This window comes from Scylla paramamosain, chromosome 4 (genome assembly GCF_035594125.1).
Source record: "Scylla paramamosain isolate STU-SP2022 chromosome 4, ASM3559412v1, whole genome shotgun sequence".
Taxonomy (NCBI): domain Eukaryota; kingdom Metazoa; phylum Arthropoda; class Malacostraca; order Decapoda; family Portunidae; genus Scylla; species Scylla paramamosain.
In genome coordinates, this window is record NC_087154.1 from 22,384,527 (window position 1) to 22,410,114 (window position 25,588).

The 25,588-nt window shown below is 43.3% G+C and overlaps 1 protein-coding gene across 3 annotated transcripts; it reads right to left on the reverse strand.

The window, feature by feature from the left end:
• Positions 1 to 3,930: 3,930 nt before the first annotated feature.
• Positions 3,931 to 11,420, reverse strand: LOC135099865 (uncharacterized). 3 transcript variants are annotated; one of them, XM_064002480.1, is made up of 3 exons: positions 11,027 to 11,420; positions 10,715 to 10,832; positions 3,931 to 10,401 (listed from the first exon to the last, which is right to left on the reverse strand). In XM_064002480.1, the coding sequence occupies exon 3, from the start codon at positions 10,317 to 10,319 to the stop codon at positions 4,998 to 5,000; it is 5,322 nt and encodes a 1,773-aa protein (XP_063858550.1). In that variant the 5' UTR covers positions 10,320 to 10,401; positions 10,715 to 10,832; positions 11,027 to 11,420; the 3' UTR covers positions 3,931 to 4,997. The 3 variants fall into 3 exon arrangements, 1 of the variants encoding a protein (XP_063858550.1); XR_010268408.1 differs by having other exon boundaries at positions 3,931 to 4,392; positions 10,217 to 11,420; XR_010268407.1 differs by having other exon boundaries at positions 3,931 to 4,392; positions 4,587 to 11,420.
• Positions 11,421 to 25,588: the final 14,168 nt, after the last annotated feature.

Below are 25,588 nucleotides of genomic sequence, written 5' to 3' on the forward strand. Positions count from 1 at the left end.
GTGGCAGTGACGGCGACGGTGATGGTAGAGGTGTGGGTGGGATGAGGATGGTGATAAAAAGTTATGAGAACTGTAGGTAGATTGACTGACTGACTGATTGACTGACTGAATGAATGACTGATTGACTGACTGATTGACTGACTGAATGACTGACTGATTGACTGATGGCAGCGCAAGAAAGGAGTCACATTGAGCCGCAAGAGGCAATCGTAATCTCTCATCTGATAAAGTAAACTATTCCTCGTGAAGACGTAAAAATCTCCCGCGCAGCCTCACAAACAGTGCTAAGCCTCAGTGAGTCACAATAGCGGAATCTTCCTGAAATAGACATCCCGGCTGTGTGAGGGCGGCGAGGCAGCAGCAGGAAGCACCTGAGTCAGCAAGGACCCAGGATAAACAGGCGGCCGTCCACTACCACTACCACCACCACCACCACCACCACCACTACCGTGAATTATTGCTCAGTGTTTTAAGAGGACCAAGTGAAACCGCGCACATCTTCTCCCTTCCTCCCTCCCACCCTCCCTCCCTCCCTTACCTCACTCTCCTTCTTCTCCCCGCCCTTACTGATGCTCTTTCTCTTCCTCCTCTCCTCATCTTTCTCCTCCTCCTCCTTCTTCTCCTCCTCTGTCACGATACATCTGTTTCTCCTCAACTGTGGTGTGTTTGTCTTCAAGATGTTTTCTCTCGTGTATATTTGATTTCTTCATTCATAATTTCTACATCTAAATGTTTTCTCTCTTGCATTTCCTTCGTTATTTTCATTAATGACCTTCTATCACAGATGGAGAGAATATGTTTTTTCCTGTTATTGTTCGTTCTCTCTCTCTCTCTCTCTCTCTCTCTCTCTCTCTCTCTCTCTCTCTCTCTCTCTCTCTCTCTCTCTCTCTCTCTCTCTCTCACCTGCCCCTCGGTGTCCTGCCCGTGGTGTCCAATTTTTTCCCAATGACGTAATAACAATGACGTAATAACAGGCGTCCGTCGATAATGCAGTTTATCGCCTGTATGCCAAAATATGGGGGAAAATTGTATATTTTTTTAAGGTATAAATTTTGGCAGCGTGCAATTAGTTAATGTTGCAGAAATTTGCTCGTCCACTTTATTAATTTAGGGAGCCCCGGAGGCCTCTCTGGCTGGGCGTGAGTTGCGTGGTGATTATGTCATCTATTTATATATATTTTCTAAGCAGCGTGAAATTTTTTCCTTAAATATGCAGCGATCTTTGCTTCCAGTGGCCGTCGTGCCGTCCCATAGCCATTACGTCTCCCCTTCTTACACGCTATCGTCCCCTATACTGCTTACCAGATTTTTTTCTGTTTTATCCTATGCCATCCTCTCTTTTTCCTGTCCCTTCCAAGCCTATATTTCCCTGTCTGAGCCTAGGATATCCTGTGCCCAGCCTACCATTTCCTGCTCTGACCTAAGCTATCTTTCCTTAACCCTACGCTCACTTCCCTTTCCGTTCTCATTCCTTGCCATGCCTACCCTTTCCCAGCCTCGCCCAAACATCGTCCTTCTTTTCCCAGCTTCCCGCAGCCGAGCGCCTCTTCTCACAGCAAGAGAGGTTGACTGGTCACTACTAATTCCAGCTTTATCCTCAATACAAACAAATTCAGCTGTGTTATCCTTTGGCGTCCCTCATGAGCGGGTAATGACACGGAGCTACTTTGATGCTTCCGTACCATCCAAACACTAGCTCTCCCGCCCTTCCTTTCCCTCGGCCTCTTCCCCTCTCATCCCTTCCTTCGCTCCCCGCCGCCTTTCCCCTCCCCACACTCTGGGGTCCCCTTTGGCGGCCACCTTTGAAGCCGCCAAGTCAGCCAGAATCACTGGGGATTACACAGGGTCCCGCGAAAGGCCTCCACTGTCCCGATCCACAGGCATCCTGGGCTTCGGTTTCCCCCCACGTCGGTGTTCGGCCGCCCACCCATCACTCTGGGTCCCGCAGTGGGACTCAACCTTCATCGTATCGTTGTAACCTTAGAGAAAGAAGTAAGAACACATGTACATCAGGAACAGAGCACTCCTAGGCTTACGTAATGCCAAATGGCACGCATTATAAAGCGAGAGACTCATAAACGTCAGGAGCGTTCACGGTAACACGCGCCGATCCCTTGGAAGTGCCATTGGATCCCTTAAGTAAACAGGAGCGAGCTGCTCCTCTGTTGACCCTCCTCGCCCCGGCCTGGCCTCACACACAGTACATGGGCGCTGAAACGATTATCCTGTATTTCTCCCTCTCGCCCACTCTCCTTTCACTTGATGCACCGGCTGAGTACTCGCTGTCAAAATAAGAGGGAAGGAAGTCACGGTGTTATGGGAGGTTTCCGCCTCACACGGGCACACTATCTGCTATCTTAGGGAAGACGGGCCTCTTCGCTGCTCCGCGGCGATAAATATAGCGGCATAATGATGGGGTGGGCTAAGCAGACAAACAGTGATATCTAAGCTGCCTTGTAGTGGGTCCCGCGTGCTGGCGAGGGCCCGTTTGCGCCACAAGGGGCCGGTGATGGAGGCGAGGCTGGCCTGTTTATTCGGAGTTCAGGGTAATTAGGATTTCAAAGCCAACATTTCTACCCTATAATTGCACCACTGGCATTAGATATTTTTGCAAACTTAATAAAACGATAGCAGTGTTTACTTTCGCTGGCAATTCAATTTTCACATTTTGTGTATTTTCTTTACTAAATGAGACTTCATCAATTAATCACAAACATCACCAAAATTAAATAATAACGTGAGGATTTCGTCAACATAGTCGTCCCAAGAGAATCTTTCCCCAATCTCTCTCTCTCTCTCTCTCTCTCTCTCTCTCTCTCTCTCTCTCTCTCTCTCTCTCTCTCTCTCTCTCTCTCTCTCTCTCTCTCTCTGTCTGTCTGTCTGTGCATTGCTCGCTCCCAACACACTGACTTCACGCATACGAGAGCCTTCAAGTCATAGTCACGAACGAGTATCTTAAATCTTGAGTTTGCCTGGGGAAGAGGCTTGCTGGAAACATTTATATTAACAAGAGAGGCTCAGGGCATGACCACACACACACACACACACACACACACACACACACAGGGATCGAAACTTACCACGTCACCTTCCACATAAGGGAATCATGAAACAAAAAATATATAAAAATCTCCCACAATGCATTCAGTAACCCCCCTCCAGCCTGGTGATGTCTGGGAGCCTACGTGCCATTACTTGGTGTGCTTGCGTGTTGCTCCCTCCGCCTCCCACTCCACCACAACGGCCCAAAATATACGTGTGTACATGTGTATTCCGATGATTGTTTATTATTCAGACATGCAGTGTATGAAGGGACGTGTCTCGCTGGCCGGCATGTTGGCACACACCGGGGAGATGTGACTGTCCGGTGTGTGGCTGGGGAGAGGTTGGGAAGGGGGGAGTGAGGGAGGAGGAGGAGGAGGAGGAGGAGGAGGAGGAGGAAAGAAGAGAGAGAGAGAGAGAGAGAGAGAGAGAGAGAGAGAGAGAGAGATTTTCTTTATTGGCCACACGTATTATATATGATATACATATATACAAGAAAACATATAGCCTAGGTCCAGTGATCCAAGGCTCTTCTATGGCCCTTCTAATTAATCATTTTTACGAGCAAAAGCTGAAGTGTGCCGTTAGCCTATTAATAATAATCAATATAGCAATGAAAACAATTATACAATATAGAAAATTAACAAAAAATACAAGAAATAAATCTATATCTATCTATCTATCTATCTATCTATCTATCTATCTATCTATCTATCTATCTATCTATATATATATATATATATATATATATATATATATATATATATATATATATATATATATATATATATATATATATATATATATATATATATATATATATATATATATATATATATATATATATATATATATATTGTAGCGTTAGGGCAATCCACAGGCGAGCAATGTGTTGCAACATTTATTGTAGCGTTCCAACCTGTGGGTCCAGGATAAATCAGCCCGATACCAAATCATGGTAAAATCATATGAGCGTAGAAACACTAAAAATACAAAAATAATCACTACATAACATGATCAGACCTTGAATAGTTCCCATGTACCTCATAGTATAATAAGTACAGAAATCACAAAAATATCTCTGCAGTTCACAATATGATAAACCTCCCAAACAATGGATAAATACCCTGTGTGACTCACATCATTATAAAGCTCAGAAAATCCTCATACATATCACTGTAAATCATAGCATGACAAAAATCACACAAATACACAATAACCATAACACTCACAACATTGCCAGCGTCAGTTGTGTTGAAAATACTATGGCGTGGAATCCCCAACAGCCGGATACGTCACTGGTGCTTTGATAATTGATAGGTAATCCACTGACGTCTCACTTTCATAACCCTACAAACCACAGACATGTCAATATCTCATTCCCTGATCATATGATTAGTATAATTTAATAAACACAATCATAGGCACTAATAACCCATGATTGATAACAAGTGGTACAGAAATAATGTTGAGCACATGAAGCAAATTGTAACTACTATGAAGATAACCCTGAACAATAATCATGTAAAGGTTATAACACTTACAGTCTATAGAACAGGAGGGGCGACCTTATTCCCGAGTCCTACGAGGGAGACCCGTAGCTAGCAAACCGTCTCCACTTGTCTCACTCTCCTGTCTGTCAGTGTCTATATCAGGCCGCGCGGGCCTCCACAACAACCGTGTGCCACTCCGCATAAACTATACTCTTTAACAAATCCATTGTAGTCTACTTATACAGTATTTTTATCACATCAAATATCAAATACACAATTTACGGACAAATACATACATAGTTGGTGTAAACTCGTTCAGCATACAATAAGAAGTATATTAAGAGAAATAAAACAAATAATATTGGAACCATACCACTGACGGGTAGCACGAACGTAAAATAAACTTAACTTAACATGCGCATAATCATGTTACACTCCCCACCCCAAGAAAAAGAATTAAAATTATTGTTCTTCGATCGGAAGTATCAACACAAGTTTGTGGACAGATCTGTTAACCTTTATATCTTGATGACCCTTATACATGCTATTTCCGCTTTGTAACTTGTATCTAATTTGTACATCTCTAACCTTACCATCAGAACTCGGTAAAACTTGACACACTTCAGCAAGTTTCCAATGCCCTTTCAAATTATTACTATCCTGCACCAAAACAATATCTCCCACTCGGAGATTTCTTTTCTCACAATGCCATTTTTGTTGTACAATTAATGTTGAAAAATAATGCATCATCCATTTCTTCCAGAAGGATTTTACAATTGCATTGATGAACCTTTGGCGAGTCCTTGTGTTTGTACTGCTGTCAAATACACCTTCTGGTGTGTGTACACTTGCACGCCCTAGTATTAGATCATTTGGACAAAGATAAGATCCCTTAGTACAGTCTGAACCATTTTTCATACCTATTGGTCTCTCGTTCAACATATTTGCAATCTCAAACATTGCTGATTGTAATTCACCAAATGTCAATGTACTGTCACCTATTACTCTGGTCATAACTCTCTTCACCAATTTTACCATAGCTTCTGAGCACCCATTCTCCCATGGAGCATCAGCAGATTTTGTAAATTTCCACTCCATACCGCCTTCTCGGCTAAATTGTGATAATTTTTCCTGGTCTTGAGTCAAGAAACAAACTTCTTTACTTGCCAATTTGAGTTGTGAACCATGGTCGGAATACATTGAGTGAGGGAAGCCTCTGATGGCTGTAAACCTACGAAGAGTAGTGATGAGACTGTCAGTATCATACCCTTCTACTAAGTCAACATATGATGCTCTTGTGCTGAGACAATTTACTACAACACCATACACCTTTTTTTTACATCTTCCTTTGACTGTATCCTTAATCATTAATGGGCCAAATAGATCAAGAGCAGAATGGTAAAAGGGAGGTGAAGGTTTCAACCTTTCTTCTGGTACTGGTCCCATGCTTTGTCCAATCACTTGTTTTTCTAAACGTCTGCATGTCACGCAGCGAGATTTAACTGATTTGATTAACTTTCTAGCTTGAGGAATCCAAAATTTAGCCTGTAGTTTACATAGAGTAGATTCAATCCCTCCATGGTCTTTATCATGAATATCCTTAATGCACACCTCTGTGAGTCTATGTTTAGTGGGAAGTAGAATGAAAGCTTCATTATTGTAATTATTCTTCAGCCATGCAGCAATTCTTGATCCTACATATATTATTCCATCCTTACAAAATGGACCTAACCGCTTGAACCTTTTTTCCCAGTTGTCTGTTAAAGAAATCTGGGCTCTTTTGATCCATAATATTTCTGCTTGTTTAAGTTGATCTACTGTTGGTGATGCCAGGATTCCCTTGAAAGAACGCGCATGAAGGGCATTCAAAACTCTTGCAGTGACTCCTATAATTTTGCGGTATGAATTAAATCTGTCTATGTCAAACATATTGCAGTCATTAATATGCCAGTTGTTTACTTCAGCTGTGTTAATGATGGACTTTATCTCTGGTGTTGGAGAGATTGACTTCATGGGCCATTGAGAAAATGGTAATTCTAAGAAAGTGGGTCCACACTGCCAGCATGACGTTGGACCCATATCAACAAATTTACTTGAACGGGTCATTAGGTCAGCTATGTTTACTTCAGTCGAGATCCAGTGCCATTCATTACTCAAGGAGCTTTCTTTTATTTCTACAATTCTATTTGCAACATAAGTTCCAGCCTTAATATTGTGTTTTGTTATTTGTGAAAGCACAATCTCAGAGTCAGTAAAGTGGTGAACATGATCAAATCTGATGTTAGTTTCGTTCATTATTGTATTGCGGAGGCGAACACTAAGAACTGCACTGGACAACTCCAGTCTGGGAATAGTCTGTGTCTTAATTGGTGCGAGTCTGCTTTTGGCTGCAAGTAGCTTTGATTGATACTTATCTTTCCCAACACGCCAACGTGCATAAGCACACGCAGAATATGCTAGGGTGCTCGCATCATTAAACAGTATCAGGGTTGGTTCAACTAATTCAGCATTACAAATGCATCTAGGCAATTTAATAGTTCCCAATTCATGCATATCATGACAGAATTTGTACCATTTCCCTATAAATTCCTCAGGTAAAGGATCATCCCAGTCTAATTTCCGTCCATTCTCATCAATGTACTCAATGATTTGTCTCATCAACAGTTTACCACGTAAAGTCACTGGTGTAACAAACCCCATGGGATCAAATATTGTTGATATGTAACTAAGAGCCTTTCTTTTAGTTAGTGGATTTTGTGGTTCATCGGAATTACTCTTAACTTCAACACTGCAAGTCTGTTTACACGTACTTTTCATTTTCATCTTGAAACTTATTTCATCTTCTACAGGGTTCCATACTAATCCCAGAACCTTTTCTCCTGGTATACCTGACAAGTCCACATCATTTCCAACTTGGGTCTTCCCACTTATGATCCACTCCTTCATGTGAAAGTTTCCACGGTTCAGAATAAGCTCAACATCCTTTATGATCTGACTAGCCTTCTCTGTATCATTCATGCTATGTATGATATCATCCATGTAACTATCTTGCACAATTACGTTGGCTGCTTCAGGGAATTCCTCCTTGCATTTCTCAGCTGTTTGTCTCATAGCAAGTATAGCAATAGCCGGACTACAAATGTCTCCAAAGGGAACTGCTGTGAGGGCATAGTGGTCTGGGGCCCGATCCTCAAAGTCTCGCCAAAGAAACCTGTGTACGTGACTGTCAAATTCAGATAACCTGATGCTATTAAACATCTTGGCTATATCTCCAACAAATGCTATGGAACCTTCTCTGAATCTAAGTAAAAGACCAAAAAGACTGTTCATTACATTGGGACCCTTAGCCCAATAATTATTCAGCACATGACCATTATATGAGGCAGAAGCATTAAATACAATGCGAGTAGGGGTGGAAGCTGAACTTTGTTTCAACACCTCATGATGAGACAAATAGTGCACTGGACCTTTGTACCAATTTAACTCCTCCCTATTTAGTTTTCTAGCAACACCTCTCTTTAACATGTCATCAATTTGTACCTTGTAATTTTCTGTTGACCTACTGCCCAACTTCTTCAGTCGCTTTTCCGTACCTTTAAGTTTCATTAGTGCTACCCCAAAATTATTCGGCAAATGATGTGGATCTTTAATCCAAGGGTAATGTACAGTCCAGGTCTTCTCTTTCTCCTGATATTCAAGTCCACTGAGAATCAATTTCATTTCTTCTTCTTCCTTTACAGTTATGTGCGTCTCTCTATTGCAGTCTTTACAGTTAATGCAATTGGTACATTTGGGTCTACAATTTGTGCCTAGGTGATCCATTGCAAACAAATTATCTATATCCTCCTTAAAAGTTCTACAGATCTCCCCTTGAATTTCAAAAGTGTTAGATGTTAAGGACATGTGGTTTACTTGAGCCACATAGTGCTCTGTATATTCATTTTTGAGTTCTGGGTGCGATCCTCTGACACAATAGCCGAAGGGACCTTTCATGAGTTGCAATTTCCCTACAGTTTTAACAGTTGTAGGAATGATGTCACAACTGTCAGCACCAATCAAAAGATCAACTCTCCCATGAGGACGGAAAATATGCATTGACTGAGAAACTCCTAACTGAGAAAGAATTATGTCCATAGGGACTGGATTAACTTCTGAAGTGATTTCATCCATTCCTACACATTGTATTAAATATTGTTTACCTGTCTCATCTACAAGAGGCATTTTATACATTTTAGTGAATACAGTATCACTTACATTTCCAACTGTTGTCATAGTGATGTTATATGGTGTGCCACATAATCCTAAGTCCCGTGCTTTGCGATGAGTCACCAAGCTACTTGTACTGCCGGGATCAAAAAGAGTTACTAATGAGTCATCTTTACAGTTAACTTGACCAATCATCAGCAAAGTACAACCATCTGACTTGTTGGTGTGAATATTAATATCATTTTGATAAAGCAAATAGTGAAGTCTCGGATGATGTGGCTTACCACAAACATTACCATTTCCTAACTTCATGTAGCAACTGCGTTTTTCCTGACAATCCTTAGAACTGTGTCCCATTGCCAAACAGTGAAAACAAACATGGTTCTTCCGTAAAACCTCCATCTTGTTTGAGGGTTCCAAATTATGAAATGTGTTACAGCGACTGATAGTGTGCGAATCAGAATTGTGATACCAACAAAAGTTGGGGTTTCCGTAGTTTTGTCTATGACGTCCAACCTGTGAACCCCCACTAGATAGTGTTTGAGTGAACTTCTGCATTATACTTTCCATGTTAGCCTGATGTTCTGCTTGTTGAAGTTGCAACTTTTGCAATGTTCTCATAATTTGACTGTCATCCTCTTTTACCTCTACACTATGAACAGTAGCCTTGGAATTATGTGACCTCTTACGAACATCTTTGTCTATATAATCAAGGACATTCTTTTCTTCCTTCAAATACTTTAACAACTCAGGAAAAGCATTTACTTTATTTGACAGATTTTGGTAGATCTTAGTCCACTCTCTTTTTTGTTGGGGTGGAAGTATTTTCTCAATTAAGCTTATCACAATTACAGTGGACATCTGTACTTCTAAATTATTTTTACTCATGTCAGTCCAGCACTTTTCTATGACTTCCACGGTTTCTACAAATTTACCAGTATTGCCTTCAGCAATTGGCTTTAATTCTTGCAGTTGGTTGATAACAGTATCTGTCAATCTAACTGGATCAGCATACCTTTGGTCAAGACGACGGAACATTTCCTTGTAATCATCATCTACTCCATGTACTACACTTAGCGCTTCACCTGATAAGCACTGTTTTAAGGCAAAGGCATTTTCCCCATAATTGACAGTCATTATTTTATCATAGTTGCTGCGAAATGTCTGGTATTGGCGTATGTCACCTTCAAATTTAGGAGGTTCTATTGGCTTCACCTTAACCTTAGTTGCACTATCTGTTAAGGCTGTCTCCTTTTCCTTTTTACATAGCTGTAATAAAGTCTCACAAGCACCTGTCTTCAACAATTCTGCCTGAACTATATACTGTTCTTCATTCTTAAGTTTTCCATTAAAGTCCTCCTCCTCTTGATCACTCTCACATAATGCGTCCATCACATCCTCGTGTCGTCTCTCGAGTTCCCGAAAAGCGTCCTTTACTTCCTCATAATAATCCTCAATAATGCTAGATGGCTTACCCTGCTTCACTTGCTCAGAGAGTAGGTTACACTTCCTAGTTAGCTTTCCACGGGCTGTCCCTCGTAGTCTCCGTCGGCGCTCAAGGTCCTCCGTCTTGGGCATGGTTGTGGGTGTTGTTGGAATGTAGCGTTAGGGCAATCCACAGGCGAGCAATGTGTTGCAACATTTATTGTAGCGTTCCAACCTGTGGGTCCAGGATAAATCAGCCCGATACCAAATCATGGTAAAATCATATGAGCGTAGAAACACTAAAAATACAAAAATAATCACTACATAACATGATCAGACCTTGAATAGTTCCCATGTACCTCATAGTATAATAAGTACAGAAATCACAAAAATATCTCTGCAGTTCACAATATGATAAACCTCCCAAACAATGGATAAATACCCTGTGTGACTCACATCATTATAAAGCTCAGAAAATCCTCATACATATCACTGTAAATCATAGCATGACAAAAATCACACAAATACACAATAACCATAACACTCACAACATTGCCAGCGTCAGTTGTGTTGAAAATACTATGGCGTGGAATCCCCAACAGCCGGATACGTCACTGGTGCTTTGATAATTGATAGGTAATCCACTGACGTCTCACTTTCATAACCCTACAAACCACAGACATGTCAATATCTCATTCCCTGATCATATGATTAGTATAATTTAATAAACACAATCATAGGCACTAATAACCCATGATTGATAACAAGTGGTACAGAAATAATGTTGAGCACATGAAGCAAATTGTAACTACTATGAAGATAACCCTGAACAATAATCATGTAAAGGTTATAACACTTACAGTCTATAGAACAGGAGGGGCGACCTTATTCCCGAGTCCTACGAGGGAGACCCGTAGCTAGCAAACCGTCTCCACTTGTCTCACTCTCCTGTCTGTCAGTGTCTATATCAGGCCGCGCGGGCCTCCACAACAACCGTGTGCCACTCCGCATAAACTATACTCTTTAACAAATCCATTGTAGTCTACTTATACAGTATTTTTATCACATCAAATATCAAATACACAATTTACGGACAAATACATACATAGTTGGTGTAAACTCGTTCAGCATACAATAAGAAGTATATTAAGAGAAATAAAACAAATAATATTGGAACCATACCACTGACGGGTAGCACGAACGTAAAATAAACTTAACTTAACATGCGCATAATCATGTTACATATATATATATATATATATATATATATATATATATATATATATATATATATATACACACACACACACACACACACACACACACACATCGGTCGCCATCATTGCTCTTGACTTGACAGACTGGCAATTCGTGACTGTCTTATGGGTTCCAGACACTCTCGTATTACAGCAAGTGAACTCTGAGACTTGGTCTGCAAACACCTACGTACATGTGCCGTGCAGCCCATCACTGACATGAAGCATCCTTGACCTCTTACACCTAAGGGTTAAATTTCATTTTAATGTTTCTTACGCTTATGTTTTACTCCTTGTACAAATTCCATTTTAGTTCTCCAGCCAGCCTCACCAGCAGAAGAAGGCGCGTGAGAAAGAGGCTTCCGCCGTACACGCCTCCTCGTGCTCGTTATTCAAGAACATGAGAACACCAGGAAAAAAAGGAAATAACAAAAAGAGAGTTGATCTACACAAGGCATTTTTTTCTTGTTTATACATTAAGAATTCCTAGTAAACACAAGTTGATTTGTTGTTGTTTCTGTTTTCCAGTAATTGTTTGTAATCCTCCTCCTCCTCATCCAACTCCCCCATTAGAACATAAAAATACAAGCAGTTTATAAGGGAAGCTGCAAGAAGCCATTAAACTTATACATGGCAGTCCTTGTCCACATAACTCTATCTACCCATCACCTCTAAAGAGTCTAATTTATTTTGCTCTAACAACATGATTGGTAGCTCTTTCCAGCCATTCACCTCTCTATGAAACAATTTGAAGATCAAGCTTGAGCTCATTACTTCTTGTCCTTTCTTAATATATTCATTCCTCTGTTTTCTATTCCTACACATTAATCACTGACGGGTTCCCACAGCCAGTCTCTTATCTAATGAGAAACGAATAAGCAACAACAACAACATATTCCTACTCTTTGTACCAGCATTCCTCCTCATCTTGAGCACCTTTAGTTCCCGCCGTGTACTTTTTACCCCTGCCTTTCCTTTCTCCATCTCTAGCCCTTCTCTCCCCCTCTCCTTTCACGAACAACCCAACCTCGCAACATTATTGCAGTCTGCCACTCACCCGCCTTACCTCACTCCACCCGCCCCGATGCTACACACGCTCTTTGCTTCTCTTCACCTTCACTTTCTCATAAACAAACATTTCCCGGTGACACAAAGACAACTGCAGCTTGAGTCACCTTGCGTGTATCCTTTACGATGATCCTTCCACTTGACCTCACACATGCTCCCCTTCCAGCTGCTTCTTTCGCCTCTACCTTTACTAAGCAAAACATTAAACGGACTTCTAATGCCATTTTTTCCCTCTAAACTTGATTTCTGTCTCTGCTGTTTTTCATTCCTTCAGCCGCTTCTTTCTTTTCCTTCTTCCTGTTGTTTCTTTCGCCTCACATGCTCTGAACACCTTACTGATGAAGTCGCTGCCTTCAGCCGAATATACTAGCATAATTCTCTCTCTCTCTCTCTCTCTCTCTCTCTCTCTCTCTCTCTCTCTCTCTCTCTCTCTCTCTCTCTCTCTCTCTCTCTCTCTCTCTCTCTCTCTCTCTCTCTCTCTCTCTCTCTCTCTCTCTCTCTCTCTCGCTCTCTCTTTCTCTCTCTCTCACACACACACATACACACACACACACACACACACACACACACACACACACACACACACACACACACACACAAACACACGCTGGCGCACTCGCACTCCATTTCTCCTCGTCAACCAACGCACAGAATGCCAGCAGGTTGGCGCGCCAACTCCAAGCTGTCCATCAAGAGTACAATGTGCCTTCAATTCATGCTAAATATTTGGTGTGCATACTTCCATCGAAAACGACCCAGAGCAAAAACAAACATGAAGGCCAGTTTGGAAATTCTTCGCGTGGCGATTTTCAACAAGGAGGAGGCCCGGCCGCCCACCAGGCTGATGGTCTCCTACAGGGGTTGGTGGCGCCTGCCGCTGCTGCAGGTGTCCCTGGCGTTGACGCCGCTCAGTGACGGAGTCGACGCCACGAGGAAGAATGGGAAGATCACGCTCATCCAAAGGTTTCAGAGTGGAAAGGCTCGTCTTCGGACTCGAGCCTTGGTCAGGGTGGGAGACCTCGTGAGTGGCACTGCCGATCGGGTGGTCAAGGTGCCCTTCGAGGTTAAGCCTGGGGGGGAAGGTGGAGAAAGCCTTCCTCACCGTGGCTCAGGTCTCCCCTGCCCCCACCCCGCCTCCCCCTCCTGTGTATCCTGTTGGACACCAGCGGGTTACAAGCGCCGTCCCGCAGGTCACCTTCCCTGCAGGAGAACACGACACCAGCCAGGCCAGGCTGCAGTTCCTGGTTCAGGAGACGTATAGATACGGCCCGATGCCGGATCCTAAGGAATGGCTGCTGCTTCACAGCAAGCCTTCCCAGGCCCTCCACGAAGAGGCCGCGTCTCCGCCGCCCGAAGATTGCCAACCAGACAGCGTTACAGAGAACGCTGAGAAGAGCGAAAGTACAGGGGAAACCAAGTCTTACAGCGTCACGCATTACATAGCGCACGACACCGACACCAAGGAAGACGCAGAAGTCACCAAGCAGGAAGAAGAAAAGCAGTCACCACAAACGAGTGCATCAGAAGCCAGCGCCTCATATGTGCGGCTGTGGACGGAGATGTTCGGGTAACGTACACACCAACAGCCTGAGGAAAAGGAAGAGGGAGAAGAAAACACACACCGTTTAGCGCAGATCCCATCGGGAATCAGCAGAAGCTACGTGCGATTGTGGACTGACGTGTTCGGAGAGAGTACAGACCCTGAGCGGCAGACCAGTCCAGCGCGAGTTACCACACGTCATGTTCTGACTGACGAGTTCGGGGAGCGTCCAGACTGCCAGCAGCAGCGGGAGGAAAGTAAAGGCACACACGACTCACCGCAGACAAGTTCAGAGGAAGTCTGCATTCATTACAGGCGGCTCTGGACTGAGGTGTTCGGGGAGGACGCGAAGTATCAGCAGCAAGAGGAAAGGGAAGGAACAAGTCCACACCTGCCGCTGCGTGCCAGCCCAGAGAATGTTGGTTGCCGCTACGAGCGATTCTGGACTACCGTGTTCGGGAGTGAGGAACCACGCAGGACGCAGACACCGACAGCTCTGTAGGAGATTACGAAACTAACAGCGCCCTGGAGGACACGGAGTTTGAGAATGCTGCAGAGGACACAGAAATGGACCTCGCCAAGCCCTGCGCGCCTCTTCCCGTGATTGACCCTGGGATTAACCTCTGGGATTCACTCCATAGCTGATGCTGGTGAGCAGCGTGAGCCTCACGCCAGCCAGAGAAGCGAGAATGGAAATACAGGAATACAGACGCACCGCCACACTTTTAGACTCAAGCAAATTTCATATTTCCCTCAGTTCTTCAACAATCTCTTTTTTTTTTTTTTGTCCCAGTCATACTGTTCCAAGCAAGGAGGGAAGAGTTGAAACGGGACCAAGTCGTAAGACACAGTTCAGAATATCAGCGGGAGGTCCAAGAGAAAGGCGAGGGCACAGACCAGACACCAAAGATCAGTCCATTGGAAATTGGCACTCGCTACGTGCGCCTGCGGACCGATGTGTTTGGCGAACACTGAAGTGGGACCGGACAAATCGGCTAGCTAGACAAAGATTATGAACCGTGAGATGCTCCTGAGAACGAAGGAAACTCTTTCATATTGACAGGAAACACAGGAAGCTATACACGCGGCGGAAACACGTTTGCAGCCAAAGACGTTTGCGGCCACGAGACGACTGGTGAGGCAAGTAAAGATTTGACGAACGTTTCTTTGTGGAAATTGCTCATTATCGGAGGCGAGGCGCGACGTCTATTGTTCTAACACTCCTCTTGAGAAGTTGAAAAACCTTTTTGGCAGGTTGGGAGAGGATGGAAATCTGGGATGTAAAGCAATCCAGAACACAGCAGTAAACACGTGCATGAAGGAAGAAATTCATAAACTAATGGAGGAGAGAAGAAAATGTAAACAAGCCGACAAAGATGAATATGATGAACTGAATCACAAAAATAAAGATGAATGTGTGAAGCCAAAAGAAAATTGGTTATGAGAGAAGTGTCAACAAGCGGATTAGTTGTAATAAAGAAAACCCTGAAGTTATGTCTGTAAAAGTTAAGGAACTCTCTGGAAGGGAGAGGCTCCCTCCAGCAACGAGGGAGGAATTATAATGGAAATAGATGGAGATCTAAAGAGAGTAAGTCATTTTATAGACGAATTTCTTGATGATGAAACAAGGGAAGCCCAAGCAAACACAAAGGAAATAAATACCTAAATAAATAGGCCTGAGATTCTAAGAAGCGAGGTACACGCAGCCGTGCAAACAATAAAATTAGAGAAAAGTCCAGGTTACGACAGACTTATGATACAAAAGCTCGGGGCCGGAGAAGAAAATAATAATGATTGAGAAAATCACAAAGCTGGCGAATAAAGTCCACATACAGGAATTATATCAAAGGAAATGGGAAAATCAATCTTCATAGCAATACCGAAGAAAACAGAACTGTGGACTGTGGGCGACACAGAACGCTCAGATTGATGAGCCACATCACAAAGATAAACCAAAAAGTGATACTTACAAGAATCAAATCCAAGCTTGAGAGAGAGAGAGATATCTCAAGAACAATATGGATTTATGAAAGACAAATGCACTACAAATGCAATATATATAATGAGGAACATAAGAGAAGCACTACAAAATTTTCAATTTATTGAAGAACGCAGAAATTGATGAGAAGATAAAATTAGAATGGAAAAACGTCGAAAGGGGCGTTGGATAGGGCTGTGTGCTCTCCCCAATTCTCTTTTCCTATTACAGAGAGATCATTCTCCGGAGCATCCTGTGTTAAGAGGGTTAAAAGGTTAGAGGGATAAATATCAACAACTTTAGACACAGTGCTGATAGCAAACACGAAGAGAAAGCTCGGAGAAATAGAAATAGTATAAGATATGGATTGAGAATTGATAGTAAGCAAAATAATGGCAGTAAAAAGAGAGAGAGAGAGAGAGAGAGAGAGAGAGAGAGAGAGAGAGAGAGAGAGAGAGAGAGAGAGAGAGAGAGAGAGAGAGAGAGAGAGAGAGAGAGAGAGAGAGAGAGAGAGAGAAAATTCCTTCATGTAACATGAAAATAAAAAATGCAAATATTAATCAAGCAAACAGCTTGAGCCACCTGGGAAAGTACAACCACAGTAGATGGCCGCTACATCGCCGAATTCAAGACAAGGATTAGAATTGTAAAGACAAATTACCAGAAAATGAGGATACTCTTAAACAATCTAAAACTAAGCATGACAACCAGAATGAAAGCTCTCAGAACACACACAAGGGCATTCTTAACACACATGGACGTTTTTATGGTGACAGAGGCGCTGGGAAACGGCAACAAAAAGAGCGAAAAAAGGCCCTGCTGAGAGTGCCAGTCCAAATTGAAATGCCAAAAGGATCATCCAAATTAAAGTACAATAGTCTTGAAACCACCACCTTCAAAAGTCTAGCAGGCAAGGAGTTCAAGAATATACCAAAAAAAGGAATGAACGATTGAGAATCTGATTAACTCTTGCATTTGAGAAGTGGACAGAATAAAGGTGAGAGAAATTAAAAAAGTCTTGTGCAACGAGGCTGTGGGAGGCGAGATATACAGTTAGCAAGATCAGAAGAGCGGTTAGCGTGGAAACAGTGGTAGAGGATACCAAGAGATGCAATATTGATGCGATAAGAGAGAGACTGAAGACACTCAGTTAATGGAGAGGAGTAAATTAGACGAAATGCTTTTCATTCCATCTCTGTCAAGAAGATCAGTGTGAGTGGAATCCCTAATACATGTGAGGTATACTCCATACTTTAATCATCTTCCTCTTTAAAGTTTTCATCTATTGTCAACAGGAAGATCCTTAAACACCTGTCACTTCACGGTCTTAAAGTTTTAATTTCCAAACTACCCTCCTACGGATTCTGTCCTTCTCTTTGTAACTTCATCTCGTTTCTTTTCTGACTGTTTAATTGCTGTTGTGGAAGATTGGCACTGTTCTTCTAAGTCTTTCGCTAGTAGCGTTCTGTCCTGTCACCCACTTTTTTCCTATTATCATCAATGATCTTCAAAGCCAAACTTCTTGTCCTATCCACTCCTACGCTGATGTTATCCCTTTGCACTTTTCTACGTCTTTTCATACGCGTCCAACCCTTCAAAAAATGAGCAAATCACGCAGGGAAGCCACAGAACGCCAGACTTCTGTTCTCTCTAAAATTTCTGACTAGGTCAGAACAATGTCTCAAGATATTAATTCGACACAACCTTCCGGACAACTATCCCCTCTTCTTCGATGACACTCAACTGTCTCCTTCTCCCAAACAACATCATCAGTCTGTCCTTTACTGATAATCTGAACTGGAAGCTTCACTTTTCATCTTTAGATAAAACAGCTTCTATGAAATTAGGTGTTCTGAGTCGTATACACCATTTTTTTTTTTTTCATCCCCCAATTGCTACCTATGGATAGGCGCCTTATCCGTCCATGTATGGAGGACGCCTCACATGTAAGGAGGTGAGGGATGTTCCACTCATGCCGCTCTTCTAATCAGGATGGAATCAGAAGCATTTCGTCTTATCAACTCCTCTCCTCTAAATGACTGTCTTCAGCCTCTCTCTCATCGCAGCAATGTTGCATCTCTTAATGTGTTCTACTGCTATTTTCACCCTAACTGACCTTCTGATCTTGGTAACCGCATGCCTCTCTTCCTCCCGTGGCCTCTCTACACAAGACTTTCTTCTTTCTCTCACTCCTATTCTATCCACCTCTCTAATGCAAGAACTAACTAGTATTCTCAATCATTTATCCCTTTTCTGGTAAGCTCTGTGACCCCCTGCCTGCTTCTGTATTTCCTGCTTCGTATTACTTGAACTCTTTCAAGAGGGAAGTTTCAAAACATTACTCCAATTCTGGGTGATCACTTTGCAATTTTTTTTTTTTTTGGGGGGGGGGGGGGAACTGGCATTCTCAATGGGTAATTTTTTCGCCCTTTTTGTTTCCGTTGGCTTTTCCCGCTCTTACGTAAAAAAAAAAAATACAAGAGGCTTTTCAAATGGAGACAATGTATAGACTCAGAATCGATTGGACAGCAAGGTAAACAAACCACCAAGTATTACAGCAAGCAAACGCAAATAGATAACTTCTTGAACTAATCTAAAACAGGGAACTAAATTTAATGAGACACATTGCTAGAAAGCACAAAGACGAGTACCACTGGCAAATTGGAGAGAAAGAGAAAGAGAGGAAGACAGAGACGCAAGTTAACAGACAAGACCACGGAGAGCAATAGCTTGGCGTCCAAACCCTCACACCTCATCTACATGACTGAAAACTGAAGAAGGTGGAGGGACACGATCGCCCAAATCACAGGGCATGGCACTTCAGTAAGAGGTGTCACGGGAGGTGGCAGCACAACTCCGCCGCAGCAACAAACAGCCGCGCCTCTCGTGCCAGGAAGCTGCCGTGATGGGCGTGCTTCCCTGCCACGTGCTGACGAACACGCCGTCACCTCACTATTCCCAGGGATGCACAGCTGTTTCGGATCTGATAACGTAATATTCCATGTAATAATCTACAGATTTTTCGATTATTCACTTTCATCTCTGGAGACACTTTTGTTATTTTTCAGTGCCAAATAATTACAAGCTGTTTAAGGGAAAAATTTTTCCATGGGTTGTTCTTTTGAGCAACACAATAAAAGAACCACAGGCAACACTGTTTCATTTCCCTTACGGGTGTGCAATAAGTGGCGCCTCTCTTGACAACGCCTGCAACACTGCCATGAGCTGCTCTCTCTCACTCTCTCTCTCTCTCTCTCTCTCTCTCTTCTCTCTCTCTCTCTCATCTCTCCTCTCTCTCTCTCTCTCTCTCTCTCTCTCGCACGTGTCTTAAATCAAAAGAAGGATTAGTTAAAAATCTGAATCGGTGCAGCAAGGAGAGCGTGGCCTGCCTTGATCCTTCTCGTCTTGACAGAGAAGGATCCCTCATCGTGTCCTGCGTGGTTTGTGAGGTTTATCTTTAACTTGTTTCATTTACCCATTTGTGATTCTAATATAGGTATAATTATATAGAATAACCAATCTGCAAGCTAGTTAGTCTGGTAAAAGGCACAAGATATTACAACAAAAGGCTCCTCCGCATCATCTCTCTTCAAATAAATTTCATTAAATATCTCGAAACATTTTCACATTACACTTCCGATTCGAATTACTTTACGCAGTTAACATTCAAAGATAACTCACACCCTACACAGACTCCGCAACTAATATTCACTGAGGAAAACCTCCTCCACATTTAATCCTCCTCTGTCAATATATAACACCAGCATTCTACTCTGGACTACATTACAACTGCCAGGCTTTACTTACTGGCACCTTGACACGCGGCTTGCCCATCTTGACCCTCTCCAGTCTGACAGCTCTGCCTAGCTTTTCTCTCTGCCTCCTTCTGTCTATACCCGTCTCCTACACCTTATAATATACTCAATACTTCGATCATACGGTTTATTTTCCCATAACTTTCAATATGGTTAATTTTCGAGTAACTATATCTATTTTCCAATACTTTGGTCATACGGTTCATTTTTCCTATAACTTTCAGTAAGGTTAATTTTTCGAGTAACTTTGGTAAATTGCATCTTCATCTAATCAGGAACAAGGAGGCGGCGTTTCATGTTTTGCCGGCTGTCCTCAAGTACACACGTCCTCAGCAGTCTCTCACACACGGGCCCTCAGTGGCCAGGTACTTCCGTTTACCTTGTCTATCAAATGTGACAGCCGCCTGAATATCTGTTCTTGTAATCTGCCGTTATTCTCCGGGCTCTGTTAGTCTTGTGATGACTCACTGCATCTTGTTCTCGGTGGTCACGTCTCGTCTCTCATCTATCAGGGTGGTTGGTGACTGCTTGTAATCTTGGCACCTGCTTTCGTGTTTATTATCTTTTTCCTTCATTTATTCTTTCTACCTTCTTACTTCATTCTTCATTTCTTCATTCTTGTCTCATATTATTCCTTCATACGTGGTTTAATTTCTTCTTGGTGATTCTTGGGTTACAACAAAGTGAATTTGTCGTAGACAAGAAACAGTTAAACAAGCTTTTAACCTATTATGTCACTTCTGTTAATAAAAACACCTTAGATTTTATTACATCAGTATTGGCTTTCCACTTTAATTCGTTGTTAATAACGACTACAAAAAATTAAATTCATGTACTTCAGTTTAGGGGAAAATATTAATTTTTACTGATGTTTGCACTGCCTGAGTCATCAAGGGGCTGGAAAACATAAAGTTAACTTTATTAAGGTTTAGAGTTAATTTATGGCTACTGATACAACAAGACACTTTACTTAATTCCTCATTTAATGTAAATTATTATATCCTTGAATGAATAGTTAAGTATCATCTGCAAACAATGAGAATTATTATTAGTTATTGCTATGTACTATGTCATTAATATATAACAAGAAGAGTATTGGGCCGAGAATAGACCGCTGTGGCACCACACAGGCAGTGGTGGTGTATGGAGATGACATATTGTTAAATAAAGTACATTGTTTTCTGTTAGTTAAGTAACTGTTAAACCAGTTAAGTTAATTTCCACGTACTCTATCAATAACTATCTTTTTTTTGTAATATATTGTGAGACAATACATCACAGGCTTTAGGTGAGTCACGAAAAAACAGTATCTGAAACATCTTGTTTTAGACACCACCCGGCACAGCGAGAAAGAGAGAGAGAGAGAGAGAGAGAGAGAGAGAGAGAGAGAGAGAGAGAGAGAGAGAGAGTGTATTGAATCAAACACACACACACACACACACACACACACACACACACACACACACACAAGCAACACTTTCTCTCTCTCTCTCTCTCTCTCTCTCTCTCTCTCTCTCTCTCTCTCTCTCTCTCTCTCTCTCTCTCTCTCTCTCTCTCTCTCTCTCTCTCTCTCTCTCTCTCTCTCTCTCTCTCTCCCCCCTGCTATTTACTTTTCACCACACAACTGATGACCGCGGAAACAAACCAAGCAGCATTAGGGTGAGGGCTGCATCATTTAGAATACCTTGCCCTATCATATCCGTCTTATTTTGCACTCACGCTCACTTCCTTTGTTGGCGCAGATCGCGAGAGGCTTTGGAGCTGAGCTGGTGTTTGCGTGGCGGGCTTACTGGCGATGGTGACGCAGGTGGTGAAGCAGGTGATGTGCAGTGTGGTAAGAAAAGGTAACGGTGGTGACGCGGGTGAAGTGTGTGATGTGGTGAGGAAGGGTAATGTGTGCAGGTGGGGGTGTGGTGTGATAGGATGTGGGAGTATTGAACAGTGGTGATGATTGTGCAGGTGATGGTGGTGGTGGTGGTGGTGGTGTGCAGTGTAGCAAGAAAAGCTGATAAGCAGGTGTGTGTGTGTGTGTGTGTGTGTGTGTGTGTGTGTGTGTGTGTGTGTGTGTGGTGCACGCTGATGGCCGTTGTGATAGTAGTAGTGAAAGTAAAAGCGCTACTGCTGCTGACGGTGGGTTACCAAACGTGCATGAGCAACAGCAAAAGCAACCCAAGCATGACCTCGCCCAGTGGTAGTGGTGACGGTGGTGACTGGTGAGATGAGTGACGATAACAGGAACAGCAGCGTCGCCTTGCCCTGTGCGTGGCTGTGGCTGGTGTCTCGGGGTGGATGGGGGCAGGACGCTGTGCCGGGCGGGGTGTGGGGATACGTGGTGGCTGCGGCCCGAGGTCTTTAGGGGTAATTCACTGGAAACGCTGTAGATATAGAGTGATATCTGCGGCACGGCGGCGGGAGGAGGATGGATGGGGGGGTTGGCTTTGTCCGCGCGGCCCGAACTCCGCCTGACCGAACCGAGGCCATAGAAACGCAGTCGAAGAAACCTTTGTGGTCTCGAGTTATTTGCTTTTTGCTCAGGCCATAAATGTTTACAGGACAGGTAAAAGTGGTTTATAAGAAATTCCAACACCTTTTATCGCGAGCAGGATGCGATGAGAGAGGAAAAGGACGATCAGGGTTTGGTAATCGCTTTTTGTCACACTCCCAGCGACTTAGAATTCCATCTCTCACTCCCAAGAACCCAACACCCATAGAGTGAACATCAGAGTCCCCTCCAGGCATCCAGCTCACCGCGGCCTCCCCCAACACAACACAGGAAGAGGTGGAAGTCTTGAGTCACGAACGAGGTGGCGCTAGAAGTGAAGGAAGTGGTGGCGATGGTGTGAGTTATCGATTAATACTCCGTCTCTCGGCCACCTCGCTGTGTTGGGAACCATAGAAGATTTATGGGACGCAGCGGAGATCACGTAATGCCAAGGACCAACAAAGGCAAGTCACAAACGCCGCATGGAAGGAGGGAGGTGAACGCAGTGACGGAGAGGGAGTAAAATAAGAAGCAATGAAATGAGGGAACGGGAACGACGAAGCAAAGAGAGTAACTAAACAATGAAATAAGGGAAACGAAATGAAAAAAAACAAAGAAAAGAGAGTAAAAATAAGCAAAGAAAATGGGGAATAAGAGCGAGAAAGTGGGAAATAAGGACCCAAACAACGGGAACGGATTGATAAATGAAAGCAAAATGACAAGGAATAAAAATCAGACAAATCAGTGAAGCAGGAAATCACAAAGAAATGACGAATAAGAATAAAGAAGTAAGAAACAGAACAGCAGAAGTAAAGAAAAGGGGAAGACACAAAAACAATAAAAATGGAGAAATAAACCCACAGAAAACGTGACAATAAACAGTCAGAAAAACGTAGGAATGGGAGGGCAGAAAATGACACACGTGGGAGAGAAAGAAGACGGAAATAACGTAGAAAAGGAAGTACAGTAAAGTGGAAGAGAGAGAGAGAGGGAGAAGAAGAAGAAAAAAGAAAAAAAAAACACGAAGCGAAACCAGTACATAGACACGCTACAGTGTGTGTGTGTGTGTGTGTGTGTAGGTGTGTGTGTGTGTGTGTGAGCGAAAGGACACAAAGAAACATGTACATAAGTGTGTAAGCGGACATGATCGTGAAAAAAGCCATAACACTATTGTACGTCACCACACACGTGTATGCAATGGTACATAAAATCAAGTCCTATTGATAACCTGTGGGCAAGTGAAATTTCAAGGTAAACTGCATCGAGCTGGAGGGTGTGTGTGTGTCTGTGTGTGTGTGTGTGTGTGTGTGTGTGTGTGTGTGTGTGTGTGTGTGTGTGTGTGTGTGTGTGTGTGTGTGTGTGTGTGTGTGTGTGTGTGTGTGTGTGTGTGTGTGTGTGTGTATGTGTGTGTGTATGTATGTGTATGTGTGTGTGTGCGTGTGTGTAATCTCGACATGCATTCAGACAACACAAAGCAGACAGGGACATTTGGGGAAACAGTATTTTTGCTTCAGTATATGACATTAAGTGTGTATGTGTGTGTGTGTGTGTGTGTGTGTGTGTGTGTGTGTGTGTGTGTGTGTGTGTGTGTGTGTGTGTGTGTGTGTGTGTGTGTGTGTGTGTGTGTTACTACTGCCTACTTATACTACTAGTCTTACAAGTTTTAATTTCTTACATACTACAAACTAACAAAACTAATAACCAGACCCATATGAGCTCCTCCAACTCTCTCTCTCTCTCTCTCTCTCTCTCTCTCTCTCTCTCTCTCTCTCTCTCTCTCTCTCTCTCTCTCTCTCTCTCTCTCTCTCTCGCTTAGCGCCTAAAGGAATTACAAAGGAAGAACAAGCACCAGCAGACCTATTGGCCACTTCGCATCCCGGGGGAGCGTGGCTGCCTCACTCATCGGATTAGATTCCATTTAATTGGATCCTGACCAGTGTTACCAAGAGGAAGTTGTAACGTGTGTTTTTTTATCTTTCTCTTTCTCTCTCTCAGTCTCTTTATCCTAAATCTACGCTAACATTTATGAAACTTGGTGTTCTGTAGTAGTAGTGGTAGTAGTAGTAGTAGTAGTAGTAGTAGTAGTAGTAGTAGTAGTAGTAGTAGTAGTAGTAGTAGTAGTAGTAGTAGTAGTAGTAGTACCGTGTGGTTGTGTGGCAAAGCAGATACATGTTAAAGTCGCGAGGTGGTGGTGTGGTAGTGGTGGTGGTGAGAGATGTGGTGCTGGGGGATGTGGTGGAGGGTGAGGTGATTGGTGTGGCTGGTGCAGGTGGTGGTGCTGGTGGTGGTATGTTACGAGAGGCGTGAAGCGTGGAGGAGCAATTGGTGTAGATGGTACGTCTGGTGGTTAGTGTTGTCTTAATTATGTGGTCATGTTGGTGTGGCCTTGTGACCTGGTGTTATGAAGGTGATGTGATGTGGCCGGGTGGTAGTGATGACGGGTAGTGTAGTGTGGGTGTGGCTGGTGTTGTTGTGTGGTGGGGGAATGTGACTGAACGCATATCTATCTTCTTTCCTTCTTTTCTTCGTGTGGTGAGACAAGGTGGGGTGGCGAGGCGTGGTGGTGGTGGTATAGTAGGGCAGGGTGTGGTGGGACAGAGTGTGGTGGTGTGTGGTATGGCTGGAAGGGGTGTGATGGAGTGGTGTTTGATGGAGCGGGATGGATGTGATGGTGAGGTGTGGTATGGCTGGGTGGTGTGTGGTAGGGCGGGTGTGATGGTGAGGTGTGGTGGTGAGATGTGGCGATGAGATGTGGCGGGTGTGTGGTGCAGGAGGTGACGGGAGGAGGGCCGCGCCTTGGTTACCCTGACCTGATGGCTCGGATAAGGGGACAGTTTACTTCTGCTAATGGACTGAGACATTCCTGAGAGTTGTCTCCTTGTCTCCCTCCCTCCTTCCTTCCCTCCCTCTCTCTTATTTCCTTTTTACTCCTCCGTCCCCCCCTCTCTTCCCTCTTCCTCCTTCCCATTCCTCCTCCCAGCTGATCATCTCAGTGATAACTCATGCACGAAATTCCTGATCATGTTACACAAAATTCCTCGTCACTTAGAGATCGAGACACAACTCGCTCAGAAAAGAACACGAAACTTTAGACGCCTCACGAGCACGACTGTTTCCCATGAGCCAGAGTTACTCCCGATGACCGAGGACAAAAGCAGGGACCCTCGTGACGCTCTCCAGTTTCCAGGGGTGGGTGAACACAGGGGAAGGTACACATGGGACACAGTGTAGCATTATGTGTAAACAGATGCAACGTGAAAGAGATACATAAGGAATATACCAA